Source organism: Vulpes lagopus, chromosome X (assembly GCF_018345385.1).
Source record: "Vulpes lagopus strain Blue_001 chromosome X, ASM1834538v1, whole genome shotgun sequence".
NCBI lineage: Eukaryota > Metazoa > Chordata > Mammalia > Carnivora > Canidae > Vulpes > Vulpes lagopus.
This window is the reverse complement of record NC_054848.1, coordinates 15,026,372-15,046,303: the sequence shown is the minus strand read 5'-3', so window position 1 is coordinate 15,046,303 and position 19,932 is coordinate 15,026,372. Positions and strand designations below refer to the sequence as shown.

The window sequence follows — 19,932 nt, the reverse complement described above, 5'->3', positions numbered from 1 at the left end:
GGTATTTTTGAATGCCCCCTGGCAGTTTCAGCATGAGGCCAATTTTTAGAACCAGGAGTCTAGAGTCTGTCAGGACAGACATAGGATACAAACAAATAACAATACAGTAGAATCCCTCCAGTGAACATGACATGTCCAGGGTACCAAAGGATGTTCTGTGTATCTAAATATAGAGCAAGAAGAGCGGTGGGACTTGATTGCAGGGGCCAGGGAGACCCTCAGAAAGGTGGCTTCTGCTGGCTAGAAAAGCCGGGTGACTACCTACTGTTGCCACAGTCCTTCTCTTTTTTCCTTCAGACCTTCCCTGGAACCATCTAGAACTTTTGTGCATTCCTTGGAGCTGAGCTTGTCAGCCTTGGCACTATTGACATTTTGGAGCTGACAGCTCTCTATTATGCGGTGTGACAGATTCCTAACCTCTATCCACTAGACGCCAGTAACACCCAGCCCCCAATTGTGACAATCAAAAACCTCTCCAGATGTTGCCCAATGTCCCTTGAGGGCAGAGTCTGTCCCTGCATGCCCCCCTCCCCCCAGTTGAGAACAATTGCCTTAGAGTGAATTATTTGTCTTCTTTTTAAAAAGATTTTATTTATTTGAGAGAGAAAGCACAAGCGAGGGGAGGGGCAGAGGAAGAGAGAAAGGCAGGCTCCCCACTAAGCAGGAAGCCAGACACAGCTGACCCCAGGACTCCTAGATCTTGATCATGATCAGAGCCAAAGGCAGATTCTTAACCTGCTGAGCACCCCCCTGCCCCCGGCTCCTCTAGAGTGAATTCTTTTTTTTTTTTAAGATTTTATTTATTTATTCATGAGAGACACACACAGAGAGAGAGAGGCAGAGACACAGGTAGAGGGAGAAGCAAGCTCCATGCAGGGAGCCCGATGTGGGACTCGATCCCGGGTCTCCAGCATCAGGCCCTGGGCTGAAGGCTGCACTAAACTACTGAGCCATCTGGGCTGCCCAATAGGGATTTTCTTAGAGTGAATTCTTTAATGATTTCTTTTATCCTAACTTCCTGTGAAGCTCTTCTACGTAGAAGAAATAAAAGTGTTGTTGAAGGGGTGGTGCCTGGGTGGCTCAGTCAGTTAAGAATCTGCCTTTGGTTTGGGTCATGATCTCTCGGGGTCTGGAGACGGAGCCCCACATGGGGCTCCCTGCTCAGTGGGGAGTCTGCTTCTCCCTCTCCCTCTGCCCCTCCCCCCAGCTTGTGAACTCTCTCAAATAAATAAAGAAAATCTTAAAAAGAAGTTTTTAAAAGTGTTACTGGGAGTGGGATTGGAGGAGAGGAATGAGGAAAGGTCTTAAAGAGGAGTGGTGAGGAGGGGACCAGGGACTGGAGAGCGTTAGAGGACAGGAGAGGGCAGGTGGAGAGGGAGTGAGGAAGAAATCAGGGGTGCAGGGCCCCAAGTTGAGTGGTGGGCCCCTTTCAGAAATTTCGCCTCTGGCCAGCTCTTCCCAGGGCCCTCTGCCAGAAGAAGCTGCCTGGGGGATTGCCCGAGCCTAATGAATAACAAGATTGTTCAACCATAATTTATATCTTGCTGTTGGCTGGAACTATACAGCTTCTGACTGGTTAGTTTCCCTTGTCATATAAATAATTTATTTTTCTCACGTGGGAATCTCTTAGTATACCCAGTGTTTTCTTCAAAGTGAACACTGGAAGCAATAAATGCCATAGGCTTAATTTAATTGCTAAAAATCTAACTTGTTTTGAATTTAACATCACCAGTGATCTCCTTCATGTCAATTTCTCTCGTTTTATTAACAGACGATCAGAGCTCAACAAAACCCTGCAAACCTTAAGTGAGGTAATCATAGTACATCCTATACTTTGTTTATAATTACTGTTACTGTTTGGGGGAAGGCACGGAGTTCTGTGTTCCTGAGGAGAGATGTATTCAAACTTTCCCAAATCTGTCCTATTAAAGATTGAATAGACTAGTTCCATACTCCAGAAATCAGAATGGGAGGGATCCAGAATCAGAACTGGAAATCACAATAGATAGATATTATATGGTGATAGATTTTACTTCATGTAAAACCTAAAGCTTCTTAAAATGAGGGCTCCAGAATGAGCTCCTTTGTGTGGTAGCAAGTTCCTCGACAGTAGCAGGATGCAAGCAGAGCCTGTTTGTTCCAAGTAGCTTTGACGATACAACAGGAATCTGATAGCAATGTGAATTGGATGATCCCTAGGGGTTCTTGTGAGTCTAAGATTCTATGATGCTGTGATAAGTCCTGGGTTGTTTGTCTGACATTCTCAACTGTCAAAGTAACCAGTAAATTTTTTATTTGTTTCAGACTTACTTTATAGTGTGTGCTACAGCAGAGGCCCAGAGGTCAGTCATTTTTAATACTTTTATCCGTATTAGTTCTCTATTCATGAGAAATAAAGTATTGAGGGGTCTTAGGTTGCAAATTCAAATATTTTCCTCTAAAATAAATACATATTCATGACATTTTGGATATATGGTTTTATTCTTTGAAACACATCATTGTCACATCCATCTTCCCATTTCTTTCTTTTTTTTTTAAAGAATTATTTATTATCCATTCATGAGGGACACAGAGAGAGAGAGAGAGAGAGAGGGGTAAAGACACAGGGAGAGAGAGAAACCGGCTCCTCACAGGGAGCCCGATGTGGGACTCGATCCCGGGACTGAAGGCAGACGCTCAACCACTGAGCCACCTAGGTGTCCCCCATCTTCTCATTTTTTTATAACTCACAGAGGGGTGGGTGGGATTGGGCCATTGCCTCTGGTGTGGCAATGCTAAGGATTATCAGTGTCCTTAGCCCCAAGGGCTGCCGATATAACCAAGAAATGTTTCCCAGGGGTCCAGCCTAGTGAAGGCCAGACAGAGAAGAAGCAGTATAATAATGGTGCTTGGGAGAAGGAGAGAGAGAGGAATAGATTGAAAAGTGTGCAAGGTGAATCAGAGATTGCCCAACAATTATTTAAATTGCACAGATGATCATTTATAAATTGTGTCCATCAGCTGTCTTGGCTGCATAAGCGAACGACTTATATAAATCAGACTTATATAAATCTTGCCCCTTGAATCCTGGGCGACCTATCAGAGTGCAGGACCTAGAAAATGACAGCTTCTGCTCATGAGGCTATTCTTTGGTACAAATAGTGGCAATTATTCATGAAACTATAGATTAAATCCTTTTCCACTATACATATTTAGTTTATTTCACTTACCACTTTTTGTTATTTGCAACATTAGTACTTTTTCACATAAATCAAGACTAAAGTAAAACAAAACAAATCAGTAATGTCTTAAATTGCTAGTTATCTGATAATCTAGATTGAATTGCCAGAGAGATTTTGGATTTAAGAGACCTCAGTGTTCACCTAGGCTGGTATATGACAGGGCTTCCATGATGGAAATTCAAATGCCTACAGATAGATACCAGGTGAGTAGCTAGCTGAGGGTAAGACTCTAGATGTTGAGATGCTTGTCTTTGCAAACAAGTTACACCCCTGCCAGATCATAGTTCCTGCAGGCAAAATGTTTCAGTAGTTGTGTGGTCAGAGGGTCTCTGGTTTGCAACCTCTGCAACTGGAAACCTCTATAAATGTCTCATGGTTGAGAGTCGTGGGTGTTCACAGGCTTATTGGGCTGACATTGCAAGTTCACAGCATCAGTGTCTCCTTTCCTCATTCCCAAACTTGAAAAAGCATTTACAAATATGTAGGTAGGTTTCCAGTTTAGTAACATTCTGGTTATATGTATTTCTCTTTACAGCACATTAAATTGTACATTCACAATAAAAGTGAATAAAACAATGAACATATGTGCTATAATGGTTGCTTTGAAAAAAGTAAAGATCCAACCAATGGGTAAGTTGTCTCTGCCTTTATTGCTATGTTTGTTTTCACATGACTTTTATGTGTTCTTTTTAAAACTGAAAATACAATCGATAAACTTAAGTATGTTACAGTTTTCTGTTTTGACTCTCAGTTTTTGGAGAGCTCTAAAAAGTGATTTTTCCCACTTTTTCAATAAAGTTTCAGTATACTGTATTTGAAACATGATAGAAAAAACCCCACTGAGAGAGGGAGACCTCTGTTTGGAGTGTTTGATAGATTGCTACTGGTTCTATTAACTTTGGAATTCTTCTAAGGAGCTGCTGAAGAGCAACTGATATTGCATGTATATAACCTCCCCCAAAGTATTTACTCAAAAAATATTTTTGAGCACTTATTATGTATGTATGATTGTCAATATAATAGTATCCAGTTTTATTTTATCACCTGTTTTAGACAAATGCACTATAAAATACAGCAAGTGTAGGAACCATAATACTTGGTGGATCTGAGCATCTGTCTTGCCTTACTCTTGACCATGTATTTTCTTCTTTCTTTTCTGTTGTCTCCAGAGCAGTGCTGCTGTTCTGTCAGGATACCCTGCCCTTCCTCCCCGGAAGAGTTGGGAAAACTGCAGTGGTATGTAGCAAACATGCTGAATTTTTTCCTAAAATTATTAATTATTATAATTAATAATAATAATATTTAATCACCCTGCTGGCTAAGGAAGTTTGGAATTTTGACAGCAAAGAAGGGCTTTCAGTTTTAGGGGAAATGCAGTTTTTTGTTGTATCAAGTTTCCATTTGGATCATTACCTTGAAATAATGGTTTGCAATCTTGGTTGCACATTAAAATCACCTGGGGAGTATTACAAATATTCTGGCCCCTGCCCCTCACCCAGCCTCACTAACCAAATGCCATCATATTTTTTCAGTGTGGTAGTTAAGAAAGGGTATCTCAGTGGTATTTTAATTTGCACTTCTCTTATGAGGACTATTTGAACATTTTTCATGTATTTGGGGGTCATTTTTTATATCTTTCTTGTTAATTGTTTGTGTCTTTCCCACTTTTTTCTACTGGATATCTGATCAGTTGGCTTTTTTTTTTTTTAGGATTTTATTTGTTTGTTTCTTTGTTTGAGAGAGAGAGAGAGCAGGGGGAGGAACAGAGGGAGAGACAGAGAATCTCCCGCAGACTCCCCACTGAGCACAGAGCCCAAAGCAGGACTAGATCTCATGACCCTGAGATCATGACCTGAGCCAAAATCAAGAGTCCTATGCTTAGCCGACTGAGCCCCTGATGAGTTTTTAAGAGTCCTTTATATAGTCTCAGGTTCCTCCTCTGTAAAATAAGGAAGTGAGCCCTATCAGCACTTCTCAGGAGTTGCTGAGTGTATCAGTCACAGAGGATCTTGTTAAAATTCTAATCCAGCATGTCTGGGAAAGACCTGAGATTCTGAATTTCAAACAAGTTCCCAGGTGAAGCCAGGGCTGCTGGTTCATGGACTCCACTTTGAGTAGTGGGTCTAGATCATAGAGCAGTGGTTCTCAACCCTGGATGCACATTGGAATCATCTGGGGAGTTTTAAAAGCACCAAGGCCTGCCTCCCACCCTCAGAAATGGTGATGTCATTGGTCTGGGGTACAGCCCAGGCTTCCAGATTTTTCAGGATTCCTGGGTGGGGTGACTTCTTAAAAAAAAGATTTTATTTATTTCTTTATTTGAGAGAAAGAGTGAGACCACGAGCAGAGGGAGGGGGCAGACTCCCCACTGAACACAGAGCCTGATGTGGGGCTTAATCTCATGATTCTGAGATCATCACCCGAGCTGAAATCAAGAGTCAGACACTTAACTGACTGAGCCACCCAGGAGCCCCCTGGGTGGGGTAATTCTAATGTGCAACTAAATATGAGAACCACTAGGCTAGAATTAGGTGATGGCTCAGGGTCTTTATAATACATTGGTTTTTAAGATTGGCTGCACATTGCAAATACCTTGGGCCCTTTTATTTTAATTAATTAATTAATTTTAAAAGATTTAATTTATTAGAGAGAGAGAGACAGATAAAGAGTGAGAAAGGGGAGGATCAGAGGCAGAGGGAGAAGCGACTCCCTGCTGAGCAGGGAGCCCAATGTGGTGCTCGAACCCAGGACCCTGAGATCATGACCTGAGCTGAAGGCAGACACTTAACTGATTGAGCCACCCAGGTGCCCTATTTTTAAAATTTTTTAAAGATTTTATTTATTTGAGAGAGAGAGAGAGTGCACAGGCAGGGGGAAGGGCAGAGGGAGAGGGAGAAGTAGAGTCCCCTCTGACGTGGGGCTCCATCCCAGGACCCTGAGATCACGACCTGAGTGTAAAACAGATGCCTAACAGACTGAGCCACCCAGATACCCTGTCAGGCCCTTTTAAAACCTACTGATACGTCAGAGTGGCCTTTTTGGTGTTGATCTGGGTGGTGATGATATAGGTGTATACATGTATACAAATCCTCAAGCTCTAAATATAAGATCAGTACAGTCTACTGTATGTAGGCTGGACTTGGGTGAAGAAGCATATTAAAACCAATGTGGATGCCTGCACCCACCCCAGAGAACAGTTTGGTTGGTTTGGAGTGGGAGCCCTTGCACCTGTGCTAAAGCACTCTGAGGTTTCTCTTTTTTTAAAGATTTTATTTATTTATTCATTAGAGACAGAGACAGACACAGGCAGAGGGAGAAGCAGGCTTCGTGCAGGGAGCCAGATGTGGGACTTGATCCTGGGATTCCAGGATCACTCCCTGAACCGAAGGCAGACACTTAACCGCTGGGCCACCCAGGCGTCCTTGCTCTGAGGTTTCTAATGTATGGTTGCCATTGCCCACCACTGTTTGGCCTCTCCCGGTGTGCCTCTACCAACAGATGGAGGGCTCTGAATAGCAGAAATGCCAAGAGCATTAGAGAGAGGGTAGCCTCTTCATGCTGGAGCCCAGTGAATGGGAACCCTTATGCTGGGGGATTTGGTTGCTGTAGGACCCCAGATGCAAGAAGGAAATTTAATTTATATTTTGCAAAGCACCTTTGCCATGATTTGGCCTGATGAGTTGCTACCATATACAATTCAAAGAACGAGTCTCAGAGCAGTTGGGTGGATTTCCTAGAAGACTAAGGAGAGCTGGAGCCTCAGGCAAGGCTCCTTGACTCATCAGCTTTCTGACTGTCTGGCACGCCTTCGTCCACACTGCTGTCCTGAACCTCAGGCTGTGTAGCAAGGCTTCTGGCAGTTGTCTGGCCAGACTAGACTGAGCCAGCATTTCTTTTTATGGTCATGACCTGCCTTGAATTCCTCAACCTAATATTCCTGGGTCCTCTCACCCAAGAGAAGCTCTAAAGACACATTCTAGTTGGTGCTCTTAGATCACCGTATAAAACTGGACCCATGAGAGGCTTCCCTAGGTAATAATTTTTTTGCCCCCCTCTGCTTGCTCTTCCCCTAACCCCAAGACTGGTAGATCTTGATAGTAGATGAGTTCTTCTCAACCTTCCATGCCATGAAAATATATGGCCCTGGGAACCTCACCGCTGCACCAAGACCAACCAAAACAGATGCTGGGGAGTAGGCCACAGAAATCTCTCTATATTTTTAAAGTCCTCTGGGTTTTCTCATGTGCAGCCTAGGTTGAGAACCACTGGGCTAAAGCAACATTGGGGGCATAGCTGGTTTACAAACTGGGGACCCCTTTGGCCCCAGCTTAATTCATTATTTCATTCAATGAACATTTCCTGGTCACTTATTATGTGCCAGTTAGACTCTGTGCCAGTTAGCATCATCCTGGGCTATTGCAGTCTAAAATTAATTAGACAGGGATCCCTGGGTGGCACAGCAGTTTGGCGCCTGCCTTTGGCCCAGGGCGCGATCCTGGAGACCCAGGATCGAATCCCATGTCGGGCTCCTGATGCATGGAGCCTGCTTCTCCCTCTGCCTGTGTCTCTGCCTCTCTCTCTCTCTCCCTGTGTGACTATCATAAATAAATAAAAATTAAAAAAAATAAATAAATAAAATAAAATTAATTAGATTCCTATGTTCATCAATTTCACAGAAGTTTATGTGTTATTGACCTCAGTTCAAGATTTTCTTGAAACAAAATTCAGTACGTCAAAGAAAAAAAAAAAGGCAGTGTGAGCTACCTTTCCCAGCCAATATTACACTGCATGTGAGTGAGCTAAATTTGAGGTTTCGTGGAAAGGAAAGGCTTACCTGTGACTCACTAAGACCAGTATGAGTATTTGCCAAAATAAAAAATTCCATTCTCCAAATCATTAATAATGATTTTTGCACATTTTTCTAATATGGATCAATACACAGAAGATTGTAAATGAAATTGACCGAATTGTGTGCTTTGCAAAAGCTACAGGAAAAACCTGAAGAACAGTTTATTGTTATTGGTATATTTAAGGCCGCTTTTAAAATTTATGCCATACCCTTTTGTACCTCATGTTAATACTGAGTTGACTTAGAGTTTATGAATCTATTCTGTGCAAATATAGTTTTGAAATGGATATGCTTTGGCTTCAAAGTCAAATCAGTTGTTCTGAAAATGATGAGCTGGTTTTGTTAATGTGGATTTGAACATTAAAGAAAAATGATATTTTGGTATTTAAGTTTCTAGAGAACTTTACAGTATGTTAGGAACAGTTTGGGCATGAGATTCTACCTTTTTTTGAGAATACATTTTGTAAAATCTAAAGCAAACATATGAGACAGAGCCCTAATACATGAAAACCAACCAGGTGGGTAGCAGCATTTAACAGCTCCCCTCCTCCAGAAGCACGTAGAAGTGTTCCAGGATCTCGGCAACTGAGTGATAAATGATAAGGCACAAGAGCCCGAGAGCAGTGGTGAGTGAGTGAACCAGAACTGGCAGTTCATAGAAGAGCCTCTCGCCTGCATAATCTTCTCCCAGGGAGGAGGTCGTAGAAGTGGGCAGGTCCAGGGGCTGGTGGCAAGGGCACAGAGGGCACGCAGGGGCAGAGGCTGGGAGTAGTGGCAGGTCCCTGATGGAGCCAAGTCACCTTGGTGGTTTCGGATGGTTGCCAGAGGAGGAGATTAGCCTCTCTGTGACTCATTCGTATCTCACATGCATCTCTCTGATTCTTTCCTTTAGCGACCTGCAGGATCCTGTTGTATGTCTTGCTGGTCATCCAGATGGCTCACCATTTTCTTCTTCTAGCAATTCCATCCCAGCTGCTCCCCAGACCACTATTCTGTCCCAGGTCTCCAGTACCTTCTCTTTTGCTGAGCCTCTAAATCCTCCCCCTGTAACCCTGAGCCCTCCCTCTCCAACACGAGTGATTCAGCTTCCTTCTCCCCAGCCTTCAGCTTCCCTATCTTCCAGCCCTGCCATTGACATGCCACCCAATTCTGGAACAGTCTCTTCTTCTATGACCCAAACTGATCTTTCCTACACACTACCACCTATGAAACCCTCACTTTCCTCTCTTACCACATCTGCCCCTGTGAATGTCATCATGACCAGCACACCTCCTGACAAGACAGGTAAATATGAGGAGCCACGCTGCTGCTGTTTGTTATAATCTGGCTTCCTGAAATGCAGATGCCAGCCTGCCAAATCAAGATATCTGTAATAAGACCATGTCAAACTTTCATGTCAAACTTTTTTGTGATGTCTGCTTGATTTCGAGAGCTTTCCTGCAGATATTCATAGAACATAGATATAGCTGAGTTTGATTGTTTTGACCAAGAGAGTGGAGAAATAGCTGAGGCATATCTCATTTTATCATTTATTTATAGGTTTCTTTCTCCTACAAAAGATTATTAGGTCACTGTTTTCAACATTCTGAATAGGAAACTTTTGAACTTTTTTTTTTAAGATTGATTTATTTAGAGAGAGGGAGAGATAGAGAGAGAGAGAGAGAGAGCGTGGTGGGGGGAGGGACAGAGAGAGAGAGGGCAAGAGAATCTCAAGTAGACTCCCTGCTGAGTGTGGAGCCCAGTGCGGGGCTCAATCCCAGGACCCTGAGGTCATGACCTGAGCCGAAACCAAGAATTGGATGCTTAACCAACTGAGCCACCCGGGAGCCCCCCAAAACTTTTGTACTATTAAATACAGTAATTCCATTTAGAAAGATGACAAAAGAAAAACTTAGCATTCTTGAGAAAAGGTCCATAGCAGAGTGACAGAGGTGGGACTGAGCCCAAGTTGCTGTGAGTGGGGGAGAAACATTCAGAAGACCTAGCTGTGAGTCCTCACTGGGAATGATCTGGGATAAGCCAGTAAGCTCTTCCTGACTTCAGCTTCCATGACTTTAAGATGGAAATAGTCACACTAGCTGCACTAGGTTTAGAAGGATGGTTTATAGGAGAATGCCATGGAACCTGCAAAGGGCTCCCACACACAAAGTAGTCTTAGAGGTAAAGAGATAAAGACAAGAAGCAGAAGATGCAAGAGAATTCTGGATGCTGTGAAGGTTCAATTTAGTGAGTAAGGAGCAGACCTTCCTCTATTGGGGGAGTGGGAGACAAAACCAAGTTCTTGGTGACAGGAGATTAGAGCTCAGGGTGTGGTCTCTGCCTCCTCCCCCAGAGCACCCCAGGAGGCTGAGAGTGGCTGTCAAATGACTTGATAGTTCTTTGAATCTGCACTGCTCTCTCAATTTTCTTTATACATACGGACATTTTAGGCCACATTATAAAATCATTGGGGCTTCAGTTTAGAGAAAATTTAATGACTCATGATGAATAAAGTAAAATTGAAGTTCGTTAGCCAATGAGACAACAGGACAAAAGTGACATACATACAAAAGATGTGAGAGTATTACCTGGTGGCTAAAAAGTAGATACAAACTAACAGTTCCACAAGAGAGGACTAAAGAGGTACTGTAAGCCACCTCAGCAGGATGACTGTTCGCAGCCAGGCATAAGAACAGCTAGACGAAACTCTAAACTCGGGGGGGCATCTTTACAGTCTTGAGTGAAATGAAAATGCAACAATAAATAGTTCATACACTATGTTTATAGCAGTATAACACATGGATGAAGATTAGAAGGGAACATGCAAAATAAGAAATAGGTGTTAGGTGGTGGAAATAAGAGACTTTCTTGTTGCTAGACAGGTTTGTAGCATTGTTTCCCAATTAAAAACACTATTGAAAACCAGTTTACAGGTGGTCATATAGCTATTAATTTCATGATACTTTCTTTTTCACAAAAAGAGCCACTTGTTAACCACGTGAAATCCTGTACACATGATATAAATTATATATGAGTATATTTATACTTATATAAATACGCATTAAATACACTGATATGCTTTTACATTTTTTTCAGTTAGGTGTCTTTCTTTTTTTCTTTCTAAGATTTTATTTTTACATAATCTCTACACTCAACGGGAGGTGCGAACTCATGACCCTGAGATCAAGAGTCACATGCTCTTCACATTGAGCTAGCCAGGAGCCACAGTTAGGTTTCTTGAAGTATAATTTACATGTGGTAAAATTCATCCAGATCTATGGATAGATGAAATGTTTATGGTTCCATTAGGTTGGATTAAACACCCATAGTCACATAACTGCCATCATGACGTATAACATTTCCACCACCCCCAAAGTTCCTTTGTGTTCTTTGGTAGTCAACTCCTATCTAAGACCCCAGCTCCTGGCCACCACTGATCTGTTTTGTTTTCCAATACTTGCAATTTTTCTAAAATGTCATCTGAAGAGAATCATATGCAGCCTTTTGAGACTGGCTTCTTTCAGTTAACATAATACATTGGAGAATTGGAGATCCATCTATGTTGTTGCAGGTATCAGCGGCTCCTATTAATTACTGAGTAATAAATAGTCCATTATATAGATGGATCACAGTTTGTTTATCCATTCTTCAGTTGATAGACATTTGGGTTGTTTCCAGTTTGGGACTATTACGAAAAGGGCGTCTATAAACATTCACAAACAAGTTTTCTTGAGACGTGTTTTCATTTCCCTGGGGCAAATACCCAAGAGTAGGTTGGCCAGGTCATAGAGTCTTATGTTGTGTTTCTTTATTAGTGGTTTTTCCATTATGTGTTCATAAAATTATTTTGCTCTCTGTTATAGAAATTGTTCATAACAGCAGCATCAGTGATTCTGATCTTGAGAACCAAGTGTCCCAAATGGAGAAGGCTCTATCCTTGGGCAGCTTGGAGCCTAACTTCGCAGGAGAAATGATAAATCATGTCAGTAAACTCCTTCATTCTCCACCTGCCTTGCTGGCTCCTCTGGCCCAAAGGTATGACTTAGCAAACTGATGTGGTCGGGAGAGGGGACCCTCTAATGATAACGATACTTCTTATCAAGATTAATTATAGCCAAGTGTTTTTCTTCCACGTAAGAGGTTCATGATGACTGGCTCAATTGCTACTGCATATTCTGCTTAGAATGGAGAAGTGAGAGTGCTGAATTTGAGCTACCACTTATCTTTACAGATTGCTAAAAATAGTGGATGACATCGGTTTACAACTGAATTTTTCAACCAAGACCATAACTCTAACCTCCCCATCTTTGGCTCTGGCCGTGATCAGAGTCAATGCTAGTAATTTCGACACAACTACCTTTGCTGCCCAAGACCCAGCAAATCTTCAGGTACATCCTAATCTATTGTGGTAAAAACCTTTCCTTGTATATGATTGTAGTCTCCATGTACTTCATGATGGAGGCAGGTACTGCTTATAGTCAAGGGTGATACTCAAAATATTTAACATCTAGAACAGTGAGGCACCACAAAATCAGAAACAGGACATTGATCTTAGCGGGAGCAAGATCTGAGAGGTCCTTGTGCCCAGTGTTAACCCTCTAGCAGCTAGATTGTAGAAGTTTTGTGGAGAAGTAGGGGGCTCAGGTGGGGAGAAGTGTCCAGTGGAGGGTTCTAGGCAGTTGCAAGACAGTGGGGACATCAGCTACTTATCAAGGCATTGCAACATTTTAACAAGTGTTTCGACTGCGTTGCTGTCAGTAGTGGTGTATCAATCCTGCTTCTAGTGTTTTCTATCCACCTATTAGAGGGATTAGGGGCTGGAAATGCCCAAATCAGACCAAATCATGCCTTTCTTGCCTTTTAATTTGATTTTTATAGTCTTCCCTTTATAGGTTTAGTGCATGTGGTTCTATGAAGACTTTGCCCTAACAGGTGGCCGGGTTGGTGTCTGCAGTTGCCCTGCACCTCCCCCTGCCCCCAGTTTTGTTGAGCTATAATTGACATATAGCATCCTACACTTTCTGATAGTTTCTGTGTAGCTTTTTTTTTTTCTGTGTAGCTTTAAAATGTTCCCTTTCCTGCTCTGAGGCCGCATCTCCCTATTATACATCCTTTCCAATTTCATAGCATCAGAGAAATAAGAACCGATTTTATAGAGGTATCACAAATAAATGCTTTTACAGGATCCTCCATCTTAATTAGTTCTTGTGTTTTCCATCTCTTCATTATACTAGCCCCAGGCATTTTTATTATCTTTTCCTTGATATTCAGGTTTCTCTGGAAACTCAGGCTCCTGAGAACAGTATCGGAATTATTACTCTGCCTTCATCATTGATGAGTAATTTACCAGCTAATGATGTGGAGCTTGCTTCCAGGGTTCAGTTCAACTTCTTTGAAACACCTGCCCTGTTTCAGGTAAAGTTAATTAGCACTGCTTTTTGTTTAAGTTTTATTTTGGAGTGGGGCGGTTTCGTTTGTTTTTTTCACATGAAAGCTGCAGTTTGTTTTTATTTGTTTATAATTTTTTGCAGTTTATTTTTATGTATTTATTTGAAAGATTTATTTTTTTTTAATTTATTTATTTGGGAGAGAGTAGTGTGGAGGGGCAGAGGGAGAGAGAGAGAGAGAAACTCTAAGCAGACTCCCCGATAAGGACAGAGCCCAACATGGGGCTCGATCTCACGACCTCACGATCATGGCCTGAGCTGAAACCAAGACTCGGATGCTGAACCAATTGTACCACCCAGGTTCCCCTGCAGTTTTTTTTTTAATTTTTAAAAATTTTATTTATTTATTCATAAGAGACACAGAGAGAGAGAGGGAGAGACACAGGCAGAGGGAGAAGCAGGCTCTCTGCAGGGAGCCCGACCCCAGGACCCCGGAATCCCGACCTGATCCGAAGGCAGACGCTCAACCACTGAGCCACCCAGGTGCCCCTGTTTTTAAACAGGACCTAGTGATGCTGGTAATGATAAATAACAATAATGGACATTTATATATAGCATTTACCAATTGCCGAGCACTCTACTAAGCACTTAGGAATGTTAACTCTAATCTCTACAATCTTATGAGGGAGAAACTATTCAGCTATTGTCCCAATTTTACAGATGAGGGCAAGGAAGTGCAGAAAGGTTAACTTGCTCAAGAATACACAGTGTAAGTGGCGTAATGTTCTATTCCCTTTACAGTTCATGAGGGTCCTGTTGTGTCAGTTTGTGAAATTTAAGTCTGTATTTAAAGCACTGTATAGTAGAGTAAGCTCTGTTTCTAATTGTGGTCCTTGGGAAAGTCACTTTGTGACTCTTGATTTCTCACCTAGATTATAAAATCAACGGTGTGGACTTAATGGTCTTTGGGGTCCCTTCCAGCTCTAAAGTTCTCTGATGACATCTCATTTTTACCCTTGCCATCTTGTTGATTCTTTGGTGTGCTAGGACCCTTCCCTGGAGAACTTCTCTCTGATCAGCTACGTCATATCGTCCAGTGTTGCAAACCTGACTGTTAAGAACTTGACAAGAAATGTGACGATTACATTAAAGCACATCAACCCGAGCCAGGTGGGAGAGACCTGTCTGGTCTATTCATGACCGGATACACTTGCACAAAGCACATCTGTCAGACTTGGCCTGAGGAAAGGATATCCAGCCGAATCCCAAATTCAGTTAAGGCAGTGTGTGAGACTAGGATCATATTGTCTGTGGGATCTTAGCATGCCTAATAACTGACCATCTAATTTCTAACAAAGTGCAGTGCAAAAGCCAGCTATCATCAATCCCCCAATTTTAGTGCATTTAGGTCTGTGGCTACAGGTCTGATTCTCACCCCCAAAGAGAAGACATCTCTCATTTCAGTTAAGACTGAGCATTATCTATGACTTTACTACTCATATGTGGCCTGCAGACCTGTACCTTCAGCATCATCTGGGAGCTTGATAGAAATGCCGACTCTTAGGCCCCACGCTGACCCCCTGAATCAGAATGTGCATTTTAGCAAAGCCTCAAGGTGATTCCTATGCACAATTGCTGAGATTAAGAAATGCTGACCTATATGAGACTCACTTGCTTCTAGGGACTAGAATAAAATAAGAATTCTCCAAAAATCAAGAGTGATATTCTGAAATAAAAAATTTCATATTTTTTTTTCCGATTGCTTATCAGTTTCATTTCAATAAATTAATTATTTGTCACTTATCTTTCCGCTGCAGGAAGACTTAACAGTGAGATGTGTATTTTGGGACTTGGGCAGAAATGGTAGGTTCTGGTCGTACCTTTTTTCAGTCCTGAGTGGGCAGGGGCAGGGGCAGGGGCGGAGGGAGGAGGAGGACAGAGGAGAAAGGGGCAATCATTGATGCCATGGCCTTGCTGATAGGACAGATACTCTTTCTAATACCCACAGGTGGCAGAGGAGGCTGGTCTCCAGACGGCTGCTCTGTTAAAGACAGGAAGCTGAATGAAACCATCTGTACCTGCAGCCACCTTACAAGCTTTGGTGTCTTGCTGGTAATAACCCCACACTACCTGGCTTTAGATTCTGGGTCTGAAGGGTAGCTGGGTGTCACACCATGATGTCTAATGTGATAGATGACTGATTAGCAGGTGTGATATTGTGGCAAAGTTAGAGATCAATGAAATTACTCTTCCAATGAGCAAATGTAGTTGAAAGAAAATACTTGAACATGGAAGTTTTTTTATCCCCAGTGTATTTTTATACATAAGTTTTCCTCTTTTAAATAGCATGGCCTATGGAATTCAGATTAAAATGTGTAAGAAAAATTGTTTACTTTGTACTTTAAAGTTTTCATAAGATGCTCTGTCATAAGTTATCTTATGTAGTCTCTTCAACAGTCCTACAAGATAGGTGGAATGGGGTGTTACTATTGTCATTTTAAGAAGTTAGAATTTAAAAAAAAGAAGTTAGAATTAAGACTTGTTAGGCCATTGTCCACAGTCATAGAACTAAGAAATAGAAGAGTCTGAAGCCAAATTCAGCTCTTTAGGCTCCTAGCCCAGTGCTTTTCCAGTGCATCATAATGCCAAGGCCTTGCTGATAGGACAGATACTCTTCCCAATACTGACAGAGGATGCTGGTGATCAGATGGCTGCTTTGTTAAAGATGGGAAGCCAAATGAAATCATCTGTACTGATCATGGACATGAGCTTTAGAGTCAGCCAGACCAGAATTTGGATCCCAGCTCCTCCATTTCATACTGAAGTGACCTTGGGCAAATTATTTAACCTCTCTGGTTAACCTTCCCTTTCATATTTTGACTTGATGATAATAATTGTGTCTACCTCGTATGTTTGTTGAATGAGCCATGGTTGGGCACTTAGAACATTCAATAAATGTAAATCATAGCTCTTTTATTTATTTAAAATACTTGGTCTTGAAAGCAGTATTTTATTTTCCAGGACCTATCTCGAACATCCTTGCCACCTGCTCAGATGATGGCTTTGACGTTTATCACATATATTGGTTGTGGGCTTTCATCAATTTTTCTTTCGGTTACTCTGGTCACCTACTTAGCCTTTGAGTGAGTATCCACACTGGAAACTTGGATTATAGGATGCTATACTCACCTCTGTTGCCAAAATGTATTAACTAAGTGTGCTCCTTGGCCTACCTTATGCTACATACCATATAATGGTGCCACCTGTATGCAAAACTTCATGGGACTTTTTGTGTCTTAATCATCTTTTTACCCTAGAATGATGCCTGCTACCTACTAGCTGACATTAAATGTGAAATGAAAGATCAATGCAGGACCTTGAAAGCTAAGAGCTTATAATCTGATTTAGACCATGGCTTCACGTACAGCAAATGAGCTATGCTTAAGTTACTAAGTTTCGAAGTTACACAGGGCAAACACAAAAGATTAAAAACAATAGCAGGTATGGGGATGAGGATGAAGAAAAGGTGTAAAGCCTCACTGAAAAAGATAAATATTCCACAAGTGCAGCAAGAATGACATTCTAAATGATAGCATCTCCTTCCTGGCTTACCTGAGGGGGCACTTTGGGGAGTGGGAGGGATTCCAATAAATTCTGTTGGAAATAAAGCAATATAGGCACTTTTATTACATTAAGTAAATCAAACAGTATGTAAGGTCTGGGGTTTAGATTTTGGACACTGATCGGGAAATGCACAAATTTCCTTGCAGTGCCAAACTCAGAGTTTAGCTGTCACTACAGATCTCTAGTTGACCTTTGGAAGTAGGATTAATGAGACTAAATTACCATCAGGCCAGCCATTACTCAGAATGATTTCACCAGGTCTAATCTCACATGTAGACTTGCACATGTCATCAATGAGCCCTAATTTCCTCCGCATGTTTCACTTAGCTATAGTTTAAACTCTTCTTTCCATGATCTCATTTTAACTAATAACATAATATGGGACCAGCTCTGTGTTGAAGATCTGAATATAGGAGCCTATTGTATGAGAAGCAACAGCAGTGCTCCTAGAAGTAGTTGGGGAGAAATGAGGGTGGGTGCTCCTTCGATTCCACTACAAATTATTCAAAAGGGTGAGTCAGCCGTCAGCATATAAAAAGTTCCACAGAAATGCAAATATAAATTTTCCATATTGTTATGACAGAGGATATTCTGCTTTGATTTTTCCTTTGTTGTTGTTATGGTTGTTGATTTTAATGCCTGCCCCTGGTGCACACAGAGAAGAAATTTATGCATATAGACATTTACCAAAGAATAACAATAAATTTCTTAGATATGCTCACATAAGGGTTGTCAGAATGTGATGCTAATTCTTTTCTTGTCCTTTCCTTTTAGAAAGGTTCGGAGGGATTACCCTTCGAAAATCCTCATCCAACTGTGTGCAGCTCTTCTCCTGCTGAACGTGGTATTCCTCCTGGATTCTTGGATAGCCCTGTATAACATGCGAGGCCTCTGCATCTCAGTGGCTGTATTTCTGCATTATTTTCTGTTGGTCTCATTCACATGGATGGGCCTGGAAGCATTTCATATGTATCTGGCCCTCGTGAAAGTGTTTAATACTTATATCCGGAAATACATCCTTAAATTCTGCATTGTTGGTTGGGGTATGTATAATCTTGCTTGCACATGGCCTAGGCTTTCTCCAAAGCTTTTTCTCCAGTATTTTGGTCTTTAATCAGATAGAGATGATGATAAAGCAGGTCATACTTGGCAGGTTTCTAAAACAGCTATATTGTCCTTACCCTTGTCCAGTTTCTCTTTTTTTAAAGATTTATTTATTTATTTTATAGGGGTGGGCAGAGGGAGAGAGAATCTTAAGCAGACTCCGTGTTGAGTGCAGACCCCGAATCGGGGGTGTGGGGGACTCGATCTCAACCCTGAAATCACAACCTAAGCCAACACCAAGAGGTGGATGCTTAACCACCTGCGCCACCCAGGCACCCCAACCATGTCTAGTCTCTTTCTAGAATACCTGTATATTGGTTATGAACATTAAACTCTTTGAGGTTAGGGCTATGAATATTCTCTGTATCTGCAATAACTAGACTTAGGGCTGGCACACAGAAGGTGCTCAGTAAATTGAAGATGTGAGCTTGGTGATAATGAGGCCAAGCTTTCCATCCCTGACCTCCCAACTAGCCTCACTGGTTCTAGATCTCTCAGATATCATACACACACTCAACACTGGGCTAAGAATAGCAGAGTGAGATGAACATACAGGTGAACCCTGTTGTGACTTCATTGCCTCACTGACACAATTTTCAGATCATGTCACCTGTTGGTGGTGGGTCACAAAGTCTTAGACACCACACATGTCACAAAGTCTGAGACATCACACATGAAGGTTCCTGCATTCAACTCTCCACCAAATGTAGGAGCCCCATCAACTTGACTGAACTTAGCTTTGGCTGAGATAATCTAACCTCTGCTTGAACACTTCTATTATTAGGGAGCTCATTATCTTTGTTAAAAAAAAAAAACAAAATTCAATGGACTAAATTTTAGTATATGTGCTGCTGAAGCGAGCACTCAACTGACTAAATTTTAAAGACCTTATTGGCTCTATTCAGTGATTCATGAATCAGCAACATCCAGTCTCACAGATAGAAAGGAGCTGTACAAAATGAGAGATGTTGGGCAGCCTGGATGGCTCAGCAGTTTAGTGCAGCCTTCAGCCCAGAGCCAGATCCTGGAGACCTGGGATCGAGTCCCACATTGGGCTCCCTGCATGGAGCTTGCTTCTCCCTCTGCCTGTGTCTCTGCCTCTCTCTCATGAATAAATAAATAAAAATATTTAATAAAAAAACAAAATGAGAGATGTTTATAGGTGGAAGGGAACAGGAATAAGCAAGTTACACTAGGCAAAATAGTGGGTTCCTTATTGCAAGGTTATTCTCCTTTAGGGGACTCAACAGAGGAGTCTATCAGGCAGATTACCTAACTAGTGCTAATAATGTGATTCCTGATTGACTGGTTTAAGATTCCATTTCTGGGAGAGCTGAAATTGTAATTAAGTCAAGTCTCAGTTTCATGACCTGGGGCTTCGCATAAGTGACTCAATTTTAGGCCTGTTGTCTCGTTTTTAATACCTTACAAGGCAGCCAATAACCATGTTCTAAAGCCCTGCAGTTCTGATTTCCCATTAAGTTCACTTAGCTCTCTGGTGGCACTTACCCAGTGGTATTGTTTTTGCTCTCTAAGTTAAAAAAATAATAAGCTAACACCTCTCTGCCAGAGAGCCCTTTAGATAATCTACAAGTAATATATAACATTAAGATAAACACCCTTTTTCAGTGTATTTTCACATAAGTAACCCCATGAAAGACAAGCCAATGAGGTTAGCACAAGGCAGTTATTGCTAGCACCAGGGAAAGAAACCAGCTCAAAATGATGACATTAATTTACCCAATTCACTCAATTTGAGAACAGCCCA

The 19,932-nt window shown here is 41.8% G+C and overlaps 1 protein-coding gene across 4 annotated transcripts in view; it reads left to right on the top strand.

Annotated features, from left to right (window-relative positions):
• ADGRG2 (adhesion G protein-coupled receptor G2) overlaps positions 1 to 19,932 on the top strand; it is a 128,367-nt gene that overhangs the window by 97,199 nt on the left and 11,236 nt on the right. For all 4 annotated transcript variants that reach the window (XM_041742311.1, XM_041742310.1, XM_041742309.1 and 1 more), the window contains 13 exons: positions 1,772 to 1,811; positions 2,305 to 2,342; positions 3,757 to 3,851; positions 4,391 to 4,457; positions 8,963 to 9,354; positions 11,913 to 12,084; positions 12,281 to 12,437; positions 13,321 to 13,464; positions 14,484 to 14,606; positions 15,254 to 15,299; positions 15,445 to 15,548; positions 16,458 to 16,579; positions 17,835 to 18,103. In XM_041742311.1, the coding sequence (XP_041598245.1) occupies positions 1,772 to 1,811; positions 2,305 to 2,342; positions 3,757 to 3,851; positions 4,391 to 4,457; positions 8,963 to 9,354; positions 11,913 to 12,084; positions 12,281 to 12,437; positions 13,321 to 13,464; positions 14,484 to 14,606; positions 15,254 to 15,299; positions 15,445 to 15,548; positions 16,458 to 16,579; positions 17,835 to 18,103 (1,769 nt within the window). The remainder of the gene's footprint in view (positions 1 to 1,771; positions 1,812 to 2,304; positions 2,343 to 3,756; positions 3,852 to 4,390; positions 4,458 to 8,962; positions 9,355 to 11,912; positions 12,085 to 12,280; positions 12,438 to 13,320; positions 13,465 to 14,483; positions 14,607 to 15,253; positions 15,300 to 15,444; positions 15,549 to 16,457; positions 16,580 to 17,834; positions 18,104 to 19,932) is intronic.